This window comes from Sceloporus occidentalis, unplaced genomic scaffold (genome assembly GCF_023333645.1).
Source record: "Sceloporus occidentalis isolate IW3139 unplaced genomic scaffold, rSceOcc1.0.p SCAF_7, whole genome shotgun sequence".
In the NCBI taxonomy this organism is placed as follows: domain Eukaryota; kingdom Metazoa; phylum Chordata; class Lepidosauria; order Squamata; family Phrynosomatidae; genus Sceloporus; species Sceloporus occidentalis.
In genome coordinates this window covers 54,823,214-54,842,597 of record NW_028316987.1, presented here as the reverse complement: position 1 = coordinate 54,842,597, position 19,384 = coordinate 54,823,214, and the positions used below count along the sequence as shown (strand labels likewise).

The 19,384-nt window shown below is 39.2% G+C and overlaps 1 protein-coding gene across 6 annotated transcripts in view; it reads right to left on the bottom strand.

Annotated features, from left to right (window-relative positions):
* Positions 1-19,384, bottom strand: part of RFTN1 (raftlin, lipid raft linker 1) — a 147,055-nt gene that overhangs the window by 41,392 nt on the left and 86,279 nt on the right. For all 6 annotated transcript variants that reach the window (XR_016281931.1, XM_089532988.1, XM_089532989.1 and 3 more), the window contains one exon: positions 6,797-7,000. Coding sequence is in view for 5 of the 6 variants with exons in the window: in XM_089532988.1 (XP_089389114.1) it covers positions 6,797-7,000 (204 nt within the window). In the remaining variant the exon portion in view is untranslated. The remainder of the gene's footprint in view (positions 1-6,796; positions 7,001-19,384) is intronic.

Below are 19,384 nucleotides of genomic sequence, written 5' to 3'. Positions count from 1 at the left end.
GATGTTATGTAGAATGACATCTCTATGGGGGGGGGGGGGGAGCTTGCAAACAATAGATTTGGGAGAGGGGAATCCATCATGTATTGCAATTTAATCAGATTTTTCCTCTGCAAATGAGCTGTGTTTTTGCTTCTTCTTTTCCTTGGAAGTGTCTAAGTCTGGAGTAATATTCCCATTGGATATTTTCTTGGATGCTGACAATAATAGATTCAACTAATTCCATGCTTTCAAAGAAAGCTCAGTTACAGGAGTTGGGACAACTTCTTTGGTGAAGTCTTTTATATCTCTTCAATATAGAGAACAAAGAGCTGAAGTCTCCTTCTCCTGTGTTTGGACAAGACTGTATTCTACATTTGGGCACTAATAGTTTGGTTGGGGTTCGTTTGAGAACACAATTTTGTAGCAGTAAAGTGTCTGTTACACAGAGTGTAGCTTTGGAGCCAAGATTTCTTGATTAATCTGTTCTTTTTTATGGAATGGAGGAGCAAGCTGCTGCACAAAAATTATAAGCATACCATATGAAAACAATCAGTTTGAGCAACATAGCCCCTTATGTCCCTACTATGACTAACAACAGATACAGCAAACCCTGGCGGCATGTCTGTGAGAGACCGCAAAAGAGACAGAAAGTGAAAGAGACTGAATATGTGCAAATGTGTTAGGGGGATTAATCTATCAGTCCAGAAGGATTTGAAAATCTGTAAGCATACATGGTTACTTTCCACTATTAAGCTATAACAGAGTTAATTTTATTGTATGGTATCTGCTCATATCACTTATTCCCATATGTGACTGCCTAAGAAAATACATGCAATAACATGTTTTTGGATGAGTCAGAAGCAGTCATCCAAAAATGTCAATGGCAGCAGCAACAGGAACAACAAAAACCTCTTATAAGAAATTTTTGTAATATTAGTCTCTGGGTGTTAAAACATGAACCTAGTCATCTGTATAACCCTTCTCCTCTCAATGCACCCCAGGTTCTGAGTGGTTAACCTATTTTTACTTATCACATAATTGGTGTGATTAGTCCTGTAGATTCCAGCACATTTCATCTACGTAGTTAAATCTCAAAAGCTAAATAATCCAGTGAAGGCTCATTTGTTCTAATAACTGGATCACATAACCAGCCGTATCATTAAAACTAAAAATTGCTTCTATTCTGCTCAAGCTTTGGTATAATTTTATTTCTCTACCTTCACTAAGCTCTTGTAAAAGGTTAACCCCCTCCTTCAAGAGAAAAGGTTCCATTATCCCTGAATTTTTTATTAAGGTAAGATGCTCCCCCACTGTGCTCAAAAGGGTATTTTCACTTGGGCATATAAATATTTGATGCTATTCTGCTGGGCAAAATGTCATTTTAATGTTCCTGCACATGATTTACAAGATGACTATAGGAAAAGGTTTCTTATTCTATTATGACAGCTATACTAGTGGGAAGCAATGTCTCCCTGTGTTGTCTGTTTTCTCTAAATGATTAAGCCACATACACAAAGCCTAACCTTTATGTTATCATTATTGCCAAGTGAAAAATCACTGCAACAGATAGAACATAGAAAGATGCCCTCCATATTTGTCTTCTACTGATGTTCAACTGTCAACTTTGGGTTGCTTCACATATGATATATACTTTTATACGGATAGTGCACACATGTGTCATCAGTTATTGATGGGTTCCCACAGATTATACATCTGGAAAAACAAATACATAAATGCATGTCATGCATAATCCTACCTATTATACACTGTATAAGTATACACTGTATAGATATACACAGAATATCCTACACTAAATACAATATATGTATATGAATGTTTGAAAGAACCAGCATGGTGTAGTTTGAGCATTGGACTATGACTCTGGAGCCCATGGTTTGAATCTTTTCTCAGCCATCAAAAGCCACTATGTGACCACACTCTCAGCCTTGGAGGAAAGGAAAGGTAAACTTCCTCTGATAAAATCTTGCCACAAAAAAACTTTGACAGGGTCACCATAAGTCGGAATTGACTTGAAGGCAAACAACAATAGTATCAAGAAGGAATGTTTGGTCCCAAAGTTTAGAAAGTACAGTCTGATCTATATGAGTACTTATTACTGGAGATTTCATTTCATAATGGTATTACTGATATTTAAAAGTAATGAGAGGTTTACCAAATGTTCAGTAAGATCCAGCCAATATTTAATTTGCTATTTTAAGGGATTTTTTTTTCAAAATACCATTCCTCATTATTTAGTCTCTGGGTAGAATCTGGAAGAGAATCAACATTTGTTATCTTATGATAATATAATTCTATTTGGATTGAATTGTAGATTAAGCTGAAGTTTCTTTTACAGGGGGAGGTAGGTGGTTGATCTTGAGATCATCTTCTGAAGTTTACAATGCTGCATTAGGTATATGGACAACTGCAGGTAGAAAGGTCTCTTAGAAACAGGTTTCTTTCCAATAGTGTATTCAGCACAACATTAGGAACACATTTTCTAGAATATAACAATCAAGTTTAATCTTATTGCACTTGTCTGTTTGTTGACAAAGTAAACTGTTATGCTCATCTTGCAACCTCCCTTCTGAAGACACTTTAAAAGCAGAATCGGGCATTAGGAAACTCCCCTTGAGCCCTGTTGTTATGCAAATACTCTTTTAATGTTTAAACAATAGAATAATGCTTCTTATATGCTGCATTTGGGATATTAAAGAATGCACTGATAAGGGCCCCAAAATAAAAAGTTAACCTTAAAAAAACAGACCTAATTGGTATGTATCAGGCCCTGTGAGCTGTTTATATACAAAAAATTAATGACAATTTATTTCCAAGCAAGTTAACCTACAATTTACATGACTTCTCAAGAAGCTGGAGGAAAGCATTCCATTATGTGCCCCTTAGAACACATGGTGCTACAGGATGAAAAAGCAAGAAGACTGGCCATTAATTTCCCAGTTTAATTTTAACAAGGATAAAGTAATTTCATCAATTACTTCTTTTTATAATCTTAACAGTTTTTGGATGTGGGAACTCTTGCAGCATGGAGCAAGATACTCAAAACACTGTAGATGATTTTCATCTGTTTTAGATCTGGAGCCAAAGATTCCAATTGTGCATGTGCCACTGATTCACTCATTTCTAGCCACTTAGATGCTAAATAGCCTCTTTGGATAGTCTCTTGATCCTTTGAAGTCTTATTCCATAGGGTATAACAGCCAAGATATTTGGAGATGAGGTGGAATTAATAACGCGTGTGCCCAAATGGAAGAACATGGTGGAGTGTTTAGATCAAGTCCAAAACCTTCAAGAAGAGGGGTTATTTGCACTTTTAAATGTTATCATTCAGTATATTATTTGTTTGTTTGTTTGTTTATATAGCACTGTAGATTTACAAACTTTGCCGCCAGATTTCCCAAAATTTCATTTCAACTCTCCAACAATTTTCTTCTCTAGAGAACTTTTTATTTAATCAACATATATTATGAAGATCAAATCTTCCAGAAATACACACAACCATACACACCAGACTCCTGTATGCTTGTACATTTAAATTATGATTCTGTACACAATAAGGACATATTTACTGTTTTGATTCTGGAATGTTGCTGAAAATTTATTTTAAAAAACTATCACAAAAGAAGCTTTTGTAGACCTGCTCTATTTCCTCGGATGCATCTGAGGAAGCAGACCAAGGCCCGATCTAGACGGGCCTTTGCGGCACCCCCGTCATGTGCTAGGGGTTGGCCGAGGGCTCATCACCCATACGTGCTTCACTCCTAGCACATGACGAGGGCGTCAAAATGGCGGTGCCCTATACACACGGGTGCCACCATTTTGAAGCGACGGACACTTAGCGTCCACTTGTCAGGCCCCCATAAGGACATCATGAGTGCGCCATTGGCGCACTGCAGCGTCCTTATGGTGCCACAAAAAGAACCCACTTTTTGCAGGTTCTTTTTGCTGCACGAGGGAGCCGTGTGGTTTGTCCACTGTGACTCCCTTACACAGCAAAACAAGGCATGGACAGATCGACCTTTTTGGGCAGTCTGTATCCTGCTCAAGTCTACAAAATCTCATGTTACTTCTTTCACTAGTTAGTCTTAAAGGTGCTACAAAATCCTTTTGCATACTGATATTGTAGACTAACATTGTTATGTCCCCAAAAACTATCACACGACTTTTAAACTTTCCCTGACCTTTACTACTGCAAAGTTTTTCTTTATGTATTAGACTTTGTTCTTCTTCTGTATTTGTATTTTTCTTCATTTCTAAATAATATAGAATGTTGACACTGGCATTTTAATAATGATTCAGATCACCATATACACTACCAATGTGCATGGTGCTATAGAACCTGTCCACTACAAAATTTACAATCTACAATTTTACAGAGGTGAAGAACAAAGGTATGAGGAAAACAAAAGAACATGCAGTTATTTGCTACATGTTCTTAGTCTTAATTACAGACTCCTTTACAGTATAGCATGAAAACCAAGTAACTGTGCCCAAGGCTTCATGGACAAAGGATAGTCCAATATATTCTTACACACACATGCACACACACACAACTTAAGAAATACAACTTAAAGAAATATACTGCGCATATTTGCATAGAGCTTCAAATTACCAGTATGGACACAGCCAAAAAAAGTAGCATGTCCAGTCTTCGGAAATAGTTTCTAGCCCATGATTGGATACACTAACATGAATCTGTTCTCAAGATCTTACAAGAGAGACTAATGTTTTTGCTACAACAGAGTAGTACAAATGTTCCACTGGAATATGGCAGCAGTGGTCCTATTTTCAGCAGAAACAGCATTAGATATTAAAACAAACAAACAAACAAAAATGGTCCATTGCAAGATAAAAAGGCATGTGATGCAGTAGTTGAGGTCTGCATCTGATCAGTGCCTGGATTGGAGGTTCCCTGAGAACTTGAAGTATACTGCCTTGAGTACCTGGCATAGAGGAAAGACACAAAGATAAATAAAGTAAAACTTCTCATTCAAAAATGGGAGAGGGAGGGAAGGGGGCAGGGGAGAAGCAACAATGTTACATATTCATACTTAGATCTTCCACTTTCAGGCCAAATTCTAAAAATAAACGTCCTGTTTCCTACAGCAACACTAATATGAATGAAAAGGCTTTGGCATCTTGTGATGGAAACAGTAGTGATAAGTGGACAATCTTACCTTGGGGTGGGAGGTAGATTCTGTGGCTACTTCCTAAGCCTTGAAGGCTTCTTGCAACCTAGACAGGAAGTTTTTATTACTTCTTCTCCTTCAAATTCCTTTTTCTCCTCTTCTTTTTGCCTTTTCATCTTCTGCATTTTACCCATAAACTTGTTGTTGTTGTGTGCCTTCAAGTCATTTCCAGCTTATGGTTACCTTAAGGTGAACCTACAATGGGGTTTTCTAGACTGAGAATGTGTGACTTGCCCAAAATCATCCAGTGGGTATGCATGGCTGAGTTGGAAACTAAACCCCAATATCCAGTCCATGTCCTACGCTCAAACCACTAACTACACCAACAAAAAGGCTAAAATAGCTGAGGACCCTTTTGTGGATGGAGTATTCAAGGCATGAGTTTGATTCCAGAGGATCTGAAGATTCTCCCCCCCCCCCTCATGAATTCCATTTCCACATCAACCTTGGATAAGTGTCCAAAGAGCTTCAGCAACTTAGATGCTGTCCCACCCACAGGCCTTCCTCCATTTAAGCTAGTAAAGAGACACATATGTCCAACACAGTCTGCTTTTAGCCAGTTTTAGGATTGTATGTGTATCTTCAAGTTGACTGTTTACCTGTGGAGACCTCATGAATTTCATAGTTTTTTCATAGGAAGGGTTATTCTGCAAGATTTACTTATTGCCTTTCTCTAAGGCTGAGAGAGTGTGATTTGCTCAATGTTAACAGTGGGCTTCCATAGCTAAGCAGACATTTCAATCTTGATCTCTGAGTGTCCTAGTCCAGCACTCAAACTCTTACACCATGCTTGTTCTCAAACTCATTGCTGTCACACATTTTGATCCACTTCCTATTATAATCACTATGGGAACAAGCAGTCCAGAAACTGCTCAAGGCCACTGCTGGGAAGTTAGCAGACTACAGTGAGATGGTTAACTGGTTGTGATCTGTAGCCATTCACCCATCTAGTTATTTCAGAGTTCCACTCTTTCCAGTACCTCCCAATTCATTTCACTGGAAAGAACTGCTCCATTTAACCTACTTGTATATAGAGTGCACCCTCTTCTGGCTTCAGTTTGGTGTTCTCCTGACTTTCAACCAGACTATACATACTGCATACACATAAGCCATGGATTTTGGACTGAGGTTTTCATACAGCCTACTTTGAATTAAGCTTAAATGGATAGGTTCCCATGTGAGCCATGATCCCCCAAAACAGCAAACAAGTTTTACAGGAATTAAATTCAGCAGCCCAAAAAATCTGTAAAGTGCTGCCACTTCAAAGAGTGTTCTTGATTGACACTAACAAATAATTCGCACTCAGTATGGTGTGTAATTTCGAGGTGTAATTAGCAAGAGAGAAAGAGAGGATATTTCTTTTGCTAAGAACACAACTGAAAGATGGAAAAGTGAAATGAAGGGATGAGGTGCTGGTTGCGCACATCTGCCTAATTTCTTTGATTTCAGATTTTAAAAAACCCAAAACATTCCTGTCACTTCTCTAGTTTTCACATTTACTTGGAAACTGTTTTTGTGAATTCCCACAAAGACAGGCATGGAGGAAATAAAGGATCTTCATTTTAAGAAATATGACAAACACATTAATAATATTGAAGAAAATTCCATACCATTCATAATTCCAAGACTGAAGATTGCATTCACCAATATGCTCCCTTTCCGGAAGTGGTCCGTCATGTGCTCCAGCCAATTGGCTTCTAAGCTGCAAATGCTTTGCCCATTACTGATGATTCTCACAGGAATTGTAACAGAATAATACTGCACTGATCTCTGAGAAGTTTTGGGTTTGTTGAAGACAGCGAAGATCTCTGTTTCTAGAAGAGGAGAGAAACCATATACAGTAATCTCTCTCAGTCTCACTCTTTCAGCATAAATAACATAATAAACACTAAGAATTAAGATTATTTATCCAGACATATAATTAAAATGTTACTGCATCATTAACAAAAGCTATTTTATAATTACTGCTGAATGACCTATATGTTGTTGCACATGAATGGTGTTGTACTAATGTATGCAACTAGAAAGCTGTTCTTGAACAACTGATCTGACACCTGTAGCTTTAAAACATTTAACATAACAGTATTAAACTCTAACTATCTATCCTTTCCAAGCTTGCAATGTACAAGTATCCTTAGTGATTATTCTTAAAATAGTAAGACATGTACTCTAGTAACTTTCTTTGTATAATACTTTGTCACCCTAGATAAATAATTTATTCTTCTAGACAACCTACACTCAATAGCATTATTGATTTGCTATTTCACTTAGTACACTTAGTTCACTTAGTACTCAAGGAATCTGTGGGATAGCTCTCTTTCAATATGATCATGTTTATTTAGTAAGTTTTGAGGTCTTTTGCTTTTTCTCCTCTAACACTTAATCTACTGGCTTGCTGTACCACATTTCCTTCTTCTCCTCCCTTATCAAGTGATTCTCTGATGACTATGAAATAAAATTAATTTCTAGTAATTTTACAGACTGTACTGTGATACTTCATTGTTGTGTGTCTTCAAGTTGCTTCTGACTTATAGTGACCCTCAAGTGAACCTAGGGCCTGAACAGACAGGCTTAGGGTCACTTTGGAGGTATGCTGTTTAAATGATGCATGCGTCTGAAGAGGCTGGAAGCCATGGCAAAGCCTCACTCCAGTCTTTAAGACTGGAGCGCAGCTTTGTGCAGATTCTGGCCTCTTAAGATCTGTGTGTCATTTAAACAGCATACCTCCAAAGTGACCTGAAGCAGCTTTATTTTGGCCTCTTTTGTTCAAGCCCTAAGTTAGTTTCCACGTCTGAGCGGGGATTTGAGTCCTGGTCTCTAGAGTCGTAGTTCACCTCACAAACCACTATATCATGCTGGCTCTATAGTGTGATACCACATCTCTTTATCTCAATTCCAATAATTGGATTTGCACTTTTTGCCCCTTTCTTGTTTCATTAAGATTGGCTTTCCTAGGAAGATAAGAAGCTGCCTTACAAGGAGTCACACCTTTGGTCCAGTTAGAGCAACACTATCAATTTTGACCAGCATAGGCTCTCCAAGGTGTATGGAGGAGTTTTTCCTAGCCCTACTTGGAGATCTCTGCTATTGTCAAATGGGCTCCCAGCCAAATACTAACCAGAACTGAATCTGAAATCAGATGAAATTGACTATGTTTAGGGCACACAGGATTCTGACAACAAGTTTCCTTGCTGGCATCTGGTAGTGTAACAGTGTTTATTTATTATTTTATTGAAATATTTATAGCCCATCGTATATCAAAAAAGATCTCAGGGTAGCTTTCAAATAACATTACAAGAAAAAACAGTTTAAAATGATAAAAATAAATTAAACAAGCTAAAAACATATTACACATAATAATGAATTACAGATTTAAAAGATTATATTCTTAAAATGTATTTGAGATGAATTAATGGGGCCCAAAGGCTTTGACCAACAGACACGTTTTCACTTGGGAGCCTAAATGAATCCTTGAAGCAATTGGGCCTCCAAGGATAGGGCATCCTACAGTTTGAGAGTCACAGCTGAGAACTCCTTCTCCCATCATAGCATATTGACCTCACTGGTGGGTCACAGAGAGGGCTTCCTCCAGCCGACCTCAGTCCTCAGGAAAACACATACAGTTGGCCGTCCATATTGGTGAGGGTTCCGATCCGGACCTCACTGCAGATACTAAAAAGTGCAGGACCTCAAGTCCCATTATTGCCATGGCAAACACACATTGTGGCCCCAGTCCACCTTGAACCTGGCCCAAATAGCGGAAAAGATCCGCTCTTATTTGCACAGGGAAAGAGCGAGCTTTCCCAGCCCCTCACAACCCCAAGGCAGCTTCAAGGTGCTTTGGCGGCATGCAGCGTCTAAATGCCGTGCCACTGGAGTGTTTTAAAGCCACCCACATCTGGGTGGCCACATGGCTTCCAGGCGTCATTGGAGCATGCAGCGTGTAAACGCAGAGCTCCGATGGTGCCCGGAAGTGGACTTTTTCCAGCATAATTCATCTTTGAATTCTGTACTATGCAATGTGCTCTATATGTACTCTGGATATATACATTTATTAGTCATTGTTCTCTTACAATGACAACAGCATTGTTTGAGAGGAGACATTTCTTCAAACCATAGAAGAGAGAGAAAAATGTTGAGCTCTCCTTTCTCAGCCACTCAGAAAGCCACACACCCACCATAGTTTCAAGATGATTTAGGCTTCGTTGTGACTGCTACTGCATAGCAAAAACATGCATGTCAATTGTATTCATATATATACAGTGATGTCATGCAGGCTGCCATTATCATAGTCCCAAAAGCAATGCTCTCAAAAAGTATTTGAAAAATGCAGAGAGGTTGATTTGTATTTAAAAAAAAAAAAAAAAAGTCTGGGAGTTTCATCTGTACTAGGAACAATTTATTTATTACTTACCTTTCCCCTATATGGGACCAAAGGTGGCTAACAATTGTTTGTAAATATTTTGTAAGGCTAATGGGTCTTGGTCACTGAAGGCCAAACCATTTCAAAGCACAGTATTTTTTTAAACAAGAACACCTCATCACAACACACAGTTGCTGAGGAAATCCATTTCCTCTCCAGTTCATGTGGGAATTGCAGCAAAACTCAAGAGAGGAAAAGGGATAATATCCCCCCAAGGGGGTGCAAAATGATACTATAGCCCCCGTGTGACCCCTAAGTTACCCTATATCACTGCACATACATCCAGCAACTTTGGCACCATTTCCTGCACTATTGAATGTAGTGTAGTTATAAATCAAGATAACATTATTTGTACTTTTTTTCTGCCAAAAATCAAACCTTTTCTTTTAGTGGCTCCTGTCTTTATGATTCTCTAATGTCTACTGTAGGTAATATTTTTAGTAATTCTCAGTAGGACTAATTTGGTTCTGCTACAAAAATGAAATTTTTATTCCACTTGGCAAACTTTTTTGGCAAAGTACCTGTGTATTTTGTACTTCATTATCAATTGTTTCCAATCTTTCATTCTGTATAAGGGTTGTTCCAAAAGTTGGAAACTTCTGCATGCAGGCCTCCCTAAATTGTGGTAGTCCAGGGGAAGGGAGCCTCACTCCTCCAAATTGCAAGGGCAATATTCCTTGGGGGCAATATGCCAGTATCAACATTAATCATGGGCAGGGACCAGAGACAAAAGAAAGTATGTCCACTCCACAGATTCTTCTTCATGTGAACACACACCTATACACACCATACCGTCCATCCATCAATTAGTCACACTTACTTTCACAACCTATTCACCCACCATCCATTTAAAGCAGCTCCATTGTTCCTAAGCTTCCAGAGAAGAGCAAGGACTATACTGTTTCATACACACTTTGGCTTTTTTGATTGGTTTAATTGTGTGTGTGTGTGTGTGTGTGTGTGTGTTAATACTTCTTTTTTTAAAAGTTGGTTTCATCTGTTTTTAAAAAAGTGTTTTCAATTGTTCCACCTGTTTTTATTTGCTGTACATCACCTCTGGATTCTTGAAGGGCTGAGTGATGATAAACAAATAATAAATAGAATAAACAAATAAATTCATATTCTTACAGGAAGTACAAGGGGCCTAATCTGGATTGGGACCCTGGTGTGCAGAAGGGGTTGCTTTTCTCAACTGTTGTAGCGTTATCTCAGACCAGCACCCTGTGTTCACATTATGAATCAGGACCATTCTATCCAGTAGGATCCCAAAGCCAACTGCAAGTCCTGGGGTATGGGTCTGTAGCAATAGCAATATCAGTGCACTTAAGCACTCCCTAAACTGTTTACAAAGTGTAAGATAATGGCCTCCAAGTGTTGGTAGCTATCTGCAAGCAACCGTGTTTTAATATCTTCTATGTAAAAGGTTGTTTTTGGTTTCTATCTGCACTTCTTAAAACTATTTTTGTTCCTCTTGCCACCAAACATGATCCACATTACTGATCTTTCCCTGCTTGTATAACCTGGAGCTTTCTTCTGTTTGCTTTCTTTTATATAGTTTTGCATGGCAGTATTTCCTCCCACTGTACAACAGTCTCTTCCTTCTGTTGTTGTTGCAAGGTATGCAATTTTATACAGTACAAAGAAATGCCACCAGCAAAATAGCAGGAAGTTGCCTTTGCTTACTGATGTAGCTTTAAACCAGAAATTAGGTTTCAGATTTGATTTTTGTATATGTTTGTTTCCTTTTTTTAAACCTACACCAGATTAATCTTTCCTCATAGGGGCAAGACAACATTGATAGTACAGTAACTCCTACTTTAGGGAGCATGAGAGGTCTGACAGTTTTGTGAACAAAAACTCATAACCACTGAATCCTCTTTTAAAAGAGCAAGATGAACTGTCATGTTGTATATCTGCAATTTCGTTATCTGTGTTTCCAAACGTAGCAAATTGTAATAACCTGCTGTTGTTTTTAAACCATGTAACGTACTGCTTTCAGCTTGTCTAAACTGACAGAGGTATCTCAAGCATATTTCCTTTATATGATTGGTATGAATATTAGGAATGTCTCTTTCATTCTTTCTGTCTGGGAAGGGATCAAAGTCATTAAACTCATTCTTCTGCATAATGAAAGAGAAGATATCTCTTTTCATTATCACCAGTAAATAGCAAATGCTCCATATGAGTTGTGCAATCCTCCTTGTATCCAATTACCCACACCACTATCTCCATCCTCTTTAAATTATGAGAGAACAGATGGAAGGTCCTTTCATATTGCACAATTATAGCACTGATTCCACTTCAACTATCATAGGACCATCCTATAGTATCCTGGGATTTGTAGTTTGGTGAGGCACTACAGTTCTCTTGCTAAGAATCCTGAATACCACCTCCCCTAAACTGAAAATCCCAAGGGATTTGTGGCCATGGCAGTCAAAGTGGACTATAGTGCTGTAATTGTCTAAATCTTGAGCCTCACTTGTAGATCAGGAAAAGCCACAAGCCCACTTCAAGTTTTCTCTTTTATGCGACAGGAATTGCATAGAGGAACAGCTAAGAAGCCCTTTTATGCTATAAATTATACTACTATGAGTCCATTTTAATTGCCACAGTTCCATCCTATGGAATTCTGGGATTTGGAATTTAGGGAAGGGCATTTAGAATGATATAGTGCAAACTTTAGGAGCCCACAGGATGTTTCTATGCCAGCTGAAGTGAAATAACAGTGCTATAATTAATATGTAGTGTCAACGGGTTCCAGGGCCATACCCTCTTCTTTCACTGACCATACATTGGTGAGAAAGTTCTGAAAAGGGAAGGCTGCTCTAAAGCATGGTGGCAAACCACAGAGTGTCATACCCAGAAATTATGGATCTGGCATGACAAGAAATAAGAGGGGGTATAGTGATGTAGAAATAGGTTGATATAGTGAAATAGAAATAATCTGATGTGGGGAAATAGCGCTACAGTTAAGTTGGGAGAAGCGCAAAGGGAGGGAGGCACAAAACGGAGGGGGAATATGCTTGAGACGAATTGGAAAGGGGGCTGTAAACCGAATGAAATGCAAAGAAGGGACAAATGGACAACAGCAGGGTAGAGTCATAGTTAATGGCCATGTTGGCTCCCTGAGAGAAGATTTTGATGGTAAACAAGACCACATCTTGCTTCCTGGGAGGGATGGATCGATATGAGAGATGGGGGAGTTGGAGGAAAATTGGCAGGTTTTAAGAACCCTTTGATGTGGGGGAAAGCACACGGACTACGCGGAAAGGGGTGCTGAGAGAACCCTTAAATGTTGGCTGATTTGGAGACAATTCATATTTGACACTACCATATCTGTGATGAACCACTATCTTGGATTCCTGAAGAAAGCATTAGTTAATTTACACTAATATGCTGTCTTCATTCTTCAATTTTGAGTCTGCTCATCATGATACAGAGGGATCCTGCACAGAACACAGCTGGTCAAAGTTTGGAAATGTTACTCTTTCCATTCCCCAAACCCTGACGTCTATAGAAAACTTACTTTTCCAAACTTTCCAGTAGACTCCTCCACCCCTTCAGATCTCCAGATGGATATGTGGGGAGCACACCCTCTTTCTCTACACAGTTGTGATCAATGGTTGGTGCCACAATTCAAAGTTGTATTTCTGCACTTCTATTGCACAAAGTAAAGCAGCCCTTTTCTTCATAGGATTTCTTTGCTATTTTCCCACCTCTCTTACTTTTCATCTTGTCACCACAGTGCTCTTCAACAACTGGCTCAGGTATATCTAGTTACTTCAAATATTACTAGTCTGACTTTATTGAACAAGCTGACATAAGCTATTCTACCTTTTAACAGTTCCCTTTTATTCCTGTTTCCTGTTTGAGAGCTGCCTTTTCTTAAAGGTGACAAACATTTCTAAAACATCTCTCTTTATAAGACAAGGCAACATCAATAAGCTCTCTTCAAGGAAGAAGGAGGGGGGTGTTCAGGGAACTATGGGAAGTTTGAAGCTCCCACAGGAGGCAGATGATGATTCTTTCATAGAGAAAAAAAGATGCTTTAATTAAGGCAAAGTCTATTATTAAAAATGCTAACCTTCCTGACAAGCTGTTCTCAGAAGTTTAAAAAAAAAACTGTGGCATAACACATAAGCAAGAGGCTCTAAAATGGTATCAGGAAATTAAAAACAAAAACAAAAATAGAGTCTTGCTAAAAACCTCCCTTGTCTTCAAGATTTTGACTGCTGCACCAGATTAGTCTACAGAAAATAAATCCTTACCATACACATGTACTAACTGGCCTTGAAATAACAGTAGCAATTCAGTTATACCACAAAAACCATGTTAATGTATTATTTCCAATTTGTTTTACACTTGCTCTGGTAAAAATACATCCCATCCCATATTTCTTTTTGTGTGCACCTGCCCCCCCCCCCCAAATTTCAACATGACAATAATTTGGGGTGGGACATACGGCTCAACTGTATATTGAAGCGGGATATATGAGCATGGGGTTATTGCTGATCATAAGTTGAATATGAGCTAGTAATGTGATGCTGCACCAAAGAAGCCTGCATTAATAGAAGCATAATTTCCTAATCAAGGGAAGTAATGGGGCCACTATCTTCTGCATCAGCCAGGCCTCATCTGGAGTTCTGGGTTCAGTACCGGGCACCATGTTTTTAAAAGTATATAGACAAGGAGTAGGTTCAGAGAAGGGCAAGAGGATGATAAGATGTATGGAGAACAAAACATAGGAAGAAAGAGTGAAGAAGCTGGGCATGTTCAGCTTGATGAGGAGAAGACTGAGGATGACATGACTGCACTCTTTAAATACCTCAAGGACTGTCACAGAGAGGTGCAGGTCTGTTCTCTGTTGTCCCTAAAGTAGGGCAAGGTTTAATGGTTTTACGTTATAGGAGGATAGATTTTGACTGAACATGGATGGAAAATTTTGACAATAAGAGCAGTTTGACAATGGAGCTAATTGCCTCGAGATGTAGTGGAGTCTCCATCTCTGGATGCCTTCAGAAAGAGCTGGAGAACTACCTGCAATGGGTACTTTTGCTAGACATCTAGCACTGAGCAGAGCTTTGGATCTGATGCCCCATGAGGCCCCTTCCAACTCTATGATTCTACGATTTTATGAATCTTTCATTCTATGACCCCAACTCAGACTGCTGGCCAAAGAAGATCAAGCCTACCCACTCTGTGAGCTGCTCTCTATGGTATGAGGTCGACACAGTTGGATTAAAGTGACAGTGTAGCTGGAGCAATTCCAAAAATAGGACCCATTTTATGTGCATGTGTGAGCTATTCTAGGAGTGGTGGCATAGATAAATAATAAACAAAATACGAATTGTAAAGTCGAAGGCTTTCACTGCCGGCATCCATTGTAGGGTTTTTGGAGTATGAGACCATGTTCTAGAAGAATTTATTCCTGGCGTTTCACCAGCAGCTGTGGCTGGCATCTTCAGAGAATGCTGGCATGGAAGAGAGTGTGGTATATATTCTGTTGGTTGAGAGGAGGTGATTTGCATGTAAATCTGTGTATTGTTCTGTTGTTGAATGGCAAGACACAGTCATATCTTCTTCTCTGTGGCTCCAGATGGTGAAAGTGTCATCTACATATTGGAGCCATGTTGTGGACTTTTTTGGTGCTGTTTCCAGGGCTTGCTTTTCAAAGTGTTTCATGTAAAAGTTTGTTATCATGAGGCTCAGAGGGCTTTCCATGGCTACCTCATCTTTCACCATCTGGAGCCACAGAGAAGACTCTGTTTTTGAACCATCTGAACAACATCCACCCAAACATCCAATTCACAATGGAAAAAGAAAAGGAAGAAACAATCCCATTCTTAGATGTCCTTGTTATCTGCAAACCAAACCAGCAGTTGGGTCACACAGTACACAGAAAACCTACACATGTGGACAGATACCTACACAAGAACTCCAGCTATCACCAAGGACATAAGAGAAGCACAATAAAAACATTGGTAGACTGGGCAAAAAAGATCTGTGAACCCCAGCTCCGGGAAAAAGAATTGAAGCATCTAGACTGGGCTCCTCAGGCTAATGGTTACTCCAGCTCAGACATCAGAAGGACTGCCAGACCCAGAAAAACCCAGAGGAGTGAAGACAAACAACCACACAAAGGGAAGGTATTTTTACCATACATCAAAGGGGTCACAAACAGAATAGGAAACTCATGAGAAAACACAACCTCCAGACAATCTACAAACTGACCAAGAATATCCAGCAAATGCTGTGTTCAGTGAATGACAAGAGAGACCCCCTCACAGCCACAGGAGTTTACTGCATACTGTTCCGCTACAGACAAGTCTACCTAGGGACCACCAAACACAGTGTTCAAACATAAATCAAGGAACATGAGAGACACCGCAGACTGGGTCAGCCAGAAAAATCAGCAGTAGCAGAATATATTACAAAACATCCTGGGCATAAAATGCTGTTAGAAAACACTGAAATTCTGGACCATGCCAACAACTATCAGGTCAGAATGTGCAAGGAAGCCATTGAAATCCATAAACACCTGACCAATTTAAACAGGAAAGAAGAAACCCTTAAAGTAATCAGAGTTTGGCCACCAGTCCTGAAAAACACCAAAATCAGGACCCAGCAAATGCAAATGAAAACCACCCAGAGTGAGGGGGATTCCCAGCAGACAATGGATCATTAAGTAAATGGACGCCCTATAGGCCTTGCCATTCAACAACAGAACAATACAGAGATCAACATGCAAATCATCTCCTCTCAACCAACAATATATATACCCCACTCTCTTCCATGCCCGCATTCTCTGAAGATGCCAGTCACAGCTGTTGGCAAAATGTCAGGAATCAATTCTTCTAGAACATGGCCTCATAATCTGAAAAACCCACAAAAAAGTATAAAAATACAAATTACACCAGACAGCCAGACAAAAATCCTCTTGAACCCATGTTCAGCCCTCAACTTCTGTGAAACCTTTACCCCATGCATTTTTATTCAAGTCACACATAAAATATTGTTGGATAACTGAAGCATTCAGAAAGTAACTAGGGAAGAAGTGAATGTAAACAATGTCTTTTTCCTTCAGCACTGGACGCCTAGCCAGGTGAAAAGCCTGAAGCAACTGCATTAATTGAACTACACATAATCCAGCCCTGGAGGAAAATATTCTGATATCTGATATCTTTTTAAGCACAGACACCAGAGACTAAAGCTCATATCTTTTGAATTCAAAGCATGTGCTCCACCACTGAGCAACAGCCCATTGCTTCCCATTCATTTGATTTCATTTAAGGACTGAGACAAAAAGATAAAACAGCTCTCTAACTATAACCCTGGCTACTCTTCCGACTCCACACCTAAGTCACAATTTTGTCTCTAACAAGGGTGGGAAAACGGCAGTCCCCAAAGCTGTTTTCACAGCCCACAATCCTTCCAGATGTCTACTTTTCTGGCCATCAAAAACAATGATTTTCTCATGGCCATATCCAGGAATATCAATAGGCTACAGGAGATGCATTGTGATGTACCAGTTCGAGTATTAGACTACGACTCCGGAGACCAAGCTTTGAACCCCACTCAACTACAGAAACCCACAGAGTGGCTTTGGGCAATCACACCCTCTCAGCCTTAGAAGAAGGCAATGGAAAAACCTCTCAGAACAAATCCTGCCAAACAACCTCTGTGAAAAGGTCACCTTAGGCTTGCCAGAAGTCAGAAATGACTTGGAGGCACACAACAACAACAACAACAACAACAACAGGTTGCAGACCACTCCTCTACAGTTAGACTCACAAAGCCCATTCACACTACAGAATTATAGAACCATTATTCCACTGTAAAATCCTGGGATATCCAGTTTAGGTACAGATATTTACATTCTCAGACACAGAGTCCCTCTAATGCCTCACCAAATTACAAAATCCAAGATTCCATGGGATACAGCCATGGTCATTAAAGCAGAATAACAGAGCTATAATTTTGTAGTGGGAATGGGCCCGAAGAATCACAAGTTAGAGGGGACTAAAAGTCCACTCCCATGCTGGACTCCTGAGAGATGGCCAGCCAAACTCTGTTTAAACACTTCCAAATAAGGAAAGTCCACTTTGATATTTTGATGCAAAGGGACCATGCAGCACCTTTGAGATTAATGAAAGAAACAAGCTTGTAGCATAAGATTTCATAGAAGATTTTCAGACCTGGAAGAAAGGCTGGGAGTAAAAGGCATACTCCCGTCAAAGTCGCGCCATCGTGCTAAAGATTTTCAGACATCAGGAATGTCTAGTAACAAACCATTCATGGGGAAGTCCCAGAAATGGTTTGTTGCTGGAACATTCCTGGTTCTTCCCAGGATAAGTCCTGGATAAGCGCAACGTCGTCTGAAAATCTTCAGTGTGATCATGCAATTATTCCAGCAGTATGCCTTTTTCTTCCCTGATAATCTCTATAGACTTGAACCAACTTCTTCAAATGCATAGGGTGGAGTGGAGAGTCTATATAAGCCAGTTGTGTTTGAGAATGTCAATTGAAATTCAAAACTTTGTGAGTATGGAGATCAGGTAGCAAGTTCAGTTGGGGGAGAAAGGCAAGTGGAAAGATGTTGCTTAAAGCCAAGGAGAGTAGATAACTATAGGAATGAGTATTGGAATGTAATGTGGGAAACAGAGGGAAGATGTTTTAAATAACGTCTTTTTTTTGTCAAATCAGAAGTGGGCTTGCCAAGATTTCTGGTTTTCCTTTGTTTGTTTGTTTTCATTTTTGTTGTGGGGTTTTGTTATAGTTTATGTGGCATCCAGAGGGATAAAATTGCCCCCCTAACCCACTGCAGTTGCCCACCCCTGCCCTATAGCAAATAGGTGATTTCTCTTCCTTCAAAATGGCCCACCATTCCAGTATGGTGGGGTGGGCTACTATCTTTACAATACAATTGAGCTTTACAAGCAGTCTTCCTTTCAAATATTGCCCCAACCAGATTCTTTAAATCACTCTAGTTTTTATTTAGTTACAAACAACAATAAAAATGAGGGAGCTTGACACAAGGACTAATAATAGTAGAGCCATTAGGTTTAAAAACACATCAAATATTACAGTGTTATTTTCCTTAACAACAAAACAAAAGCCTCCTTTGTTAGTTCCATAAATTGTTTTATAGGGTTCATGGACCTTTAAAGAATTTGGAGCAGACAGTTTGAGGAAAATTCTCAGAAAATTACAGGAACACGTAGATGGAAGCCACAAAACTGCAGCTTGATACTACAACTGAACAAGGAGCAACAGAAACGTTTAAATTCATCAGATTTCTCATATTCAAAATGTATAAATGTGAAGATGTAATAGTGGAAAATATGAGCAGTTCACACACATAAAAGACAGATGCTGAGATGGTGGTTTGGAAAAGCCATCCAACTGCTGACCTAGGATTTATAGAGATCAAGAGGATCACTTTATCTCATTTTGTAGTCATAGGAAACAGGATGAGATTTTTTTTTCAGCCAAGAATTTTACAATTCAACATACACATATTAAATAAGAATCCAACATTATTTCAACATCAGCAATTATATTTTAAATCCTGTTGTAAATGGAAACACATTTAGATTCTTTTTAAAAAAATACACTTGGGAGTAGGATATAACTTGTTGCCACTCACACATAAGGTAGACAAAGTATGTAGGTAAACAAAGACCAGTCAAAATAAGAAAGAAAAGAAGTACAAACAAGTGGCACTTGACAAAATCAGAAGTCTGAAAGGAGAGACTGTGAAAAATGACTGCACTGA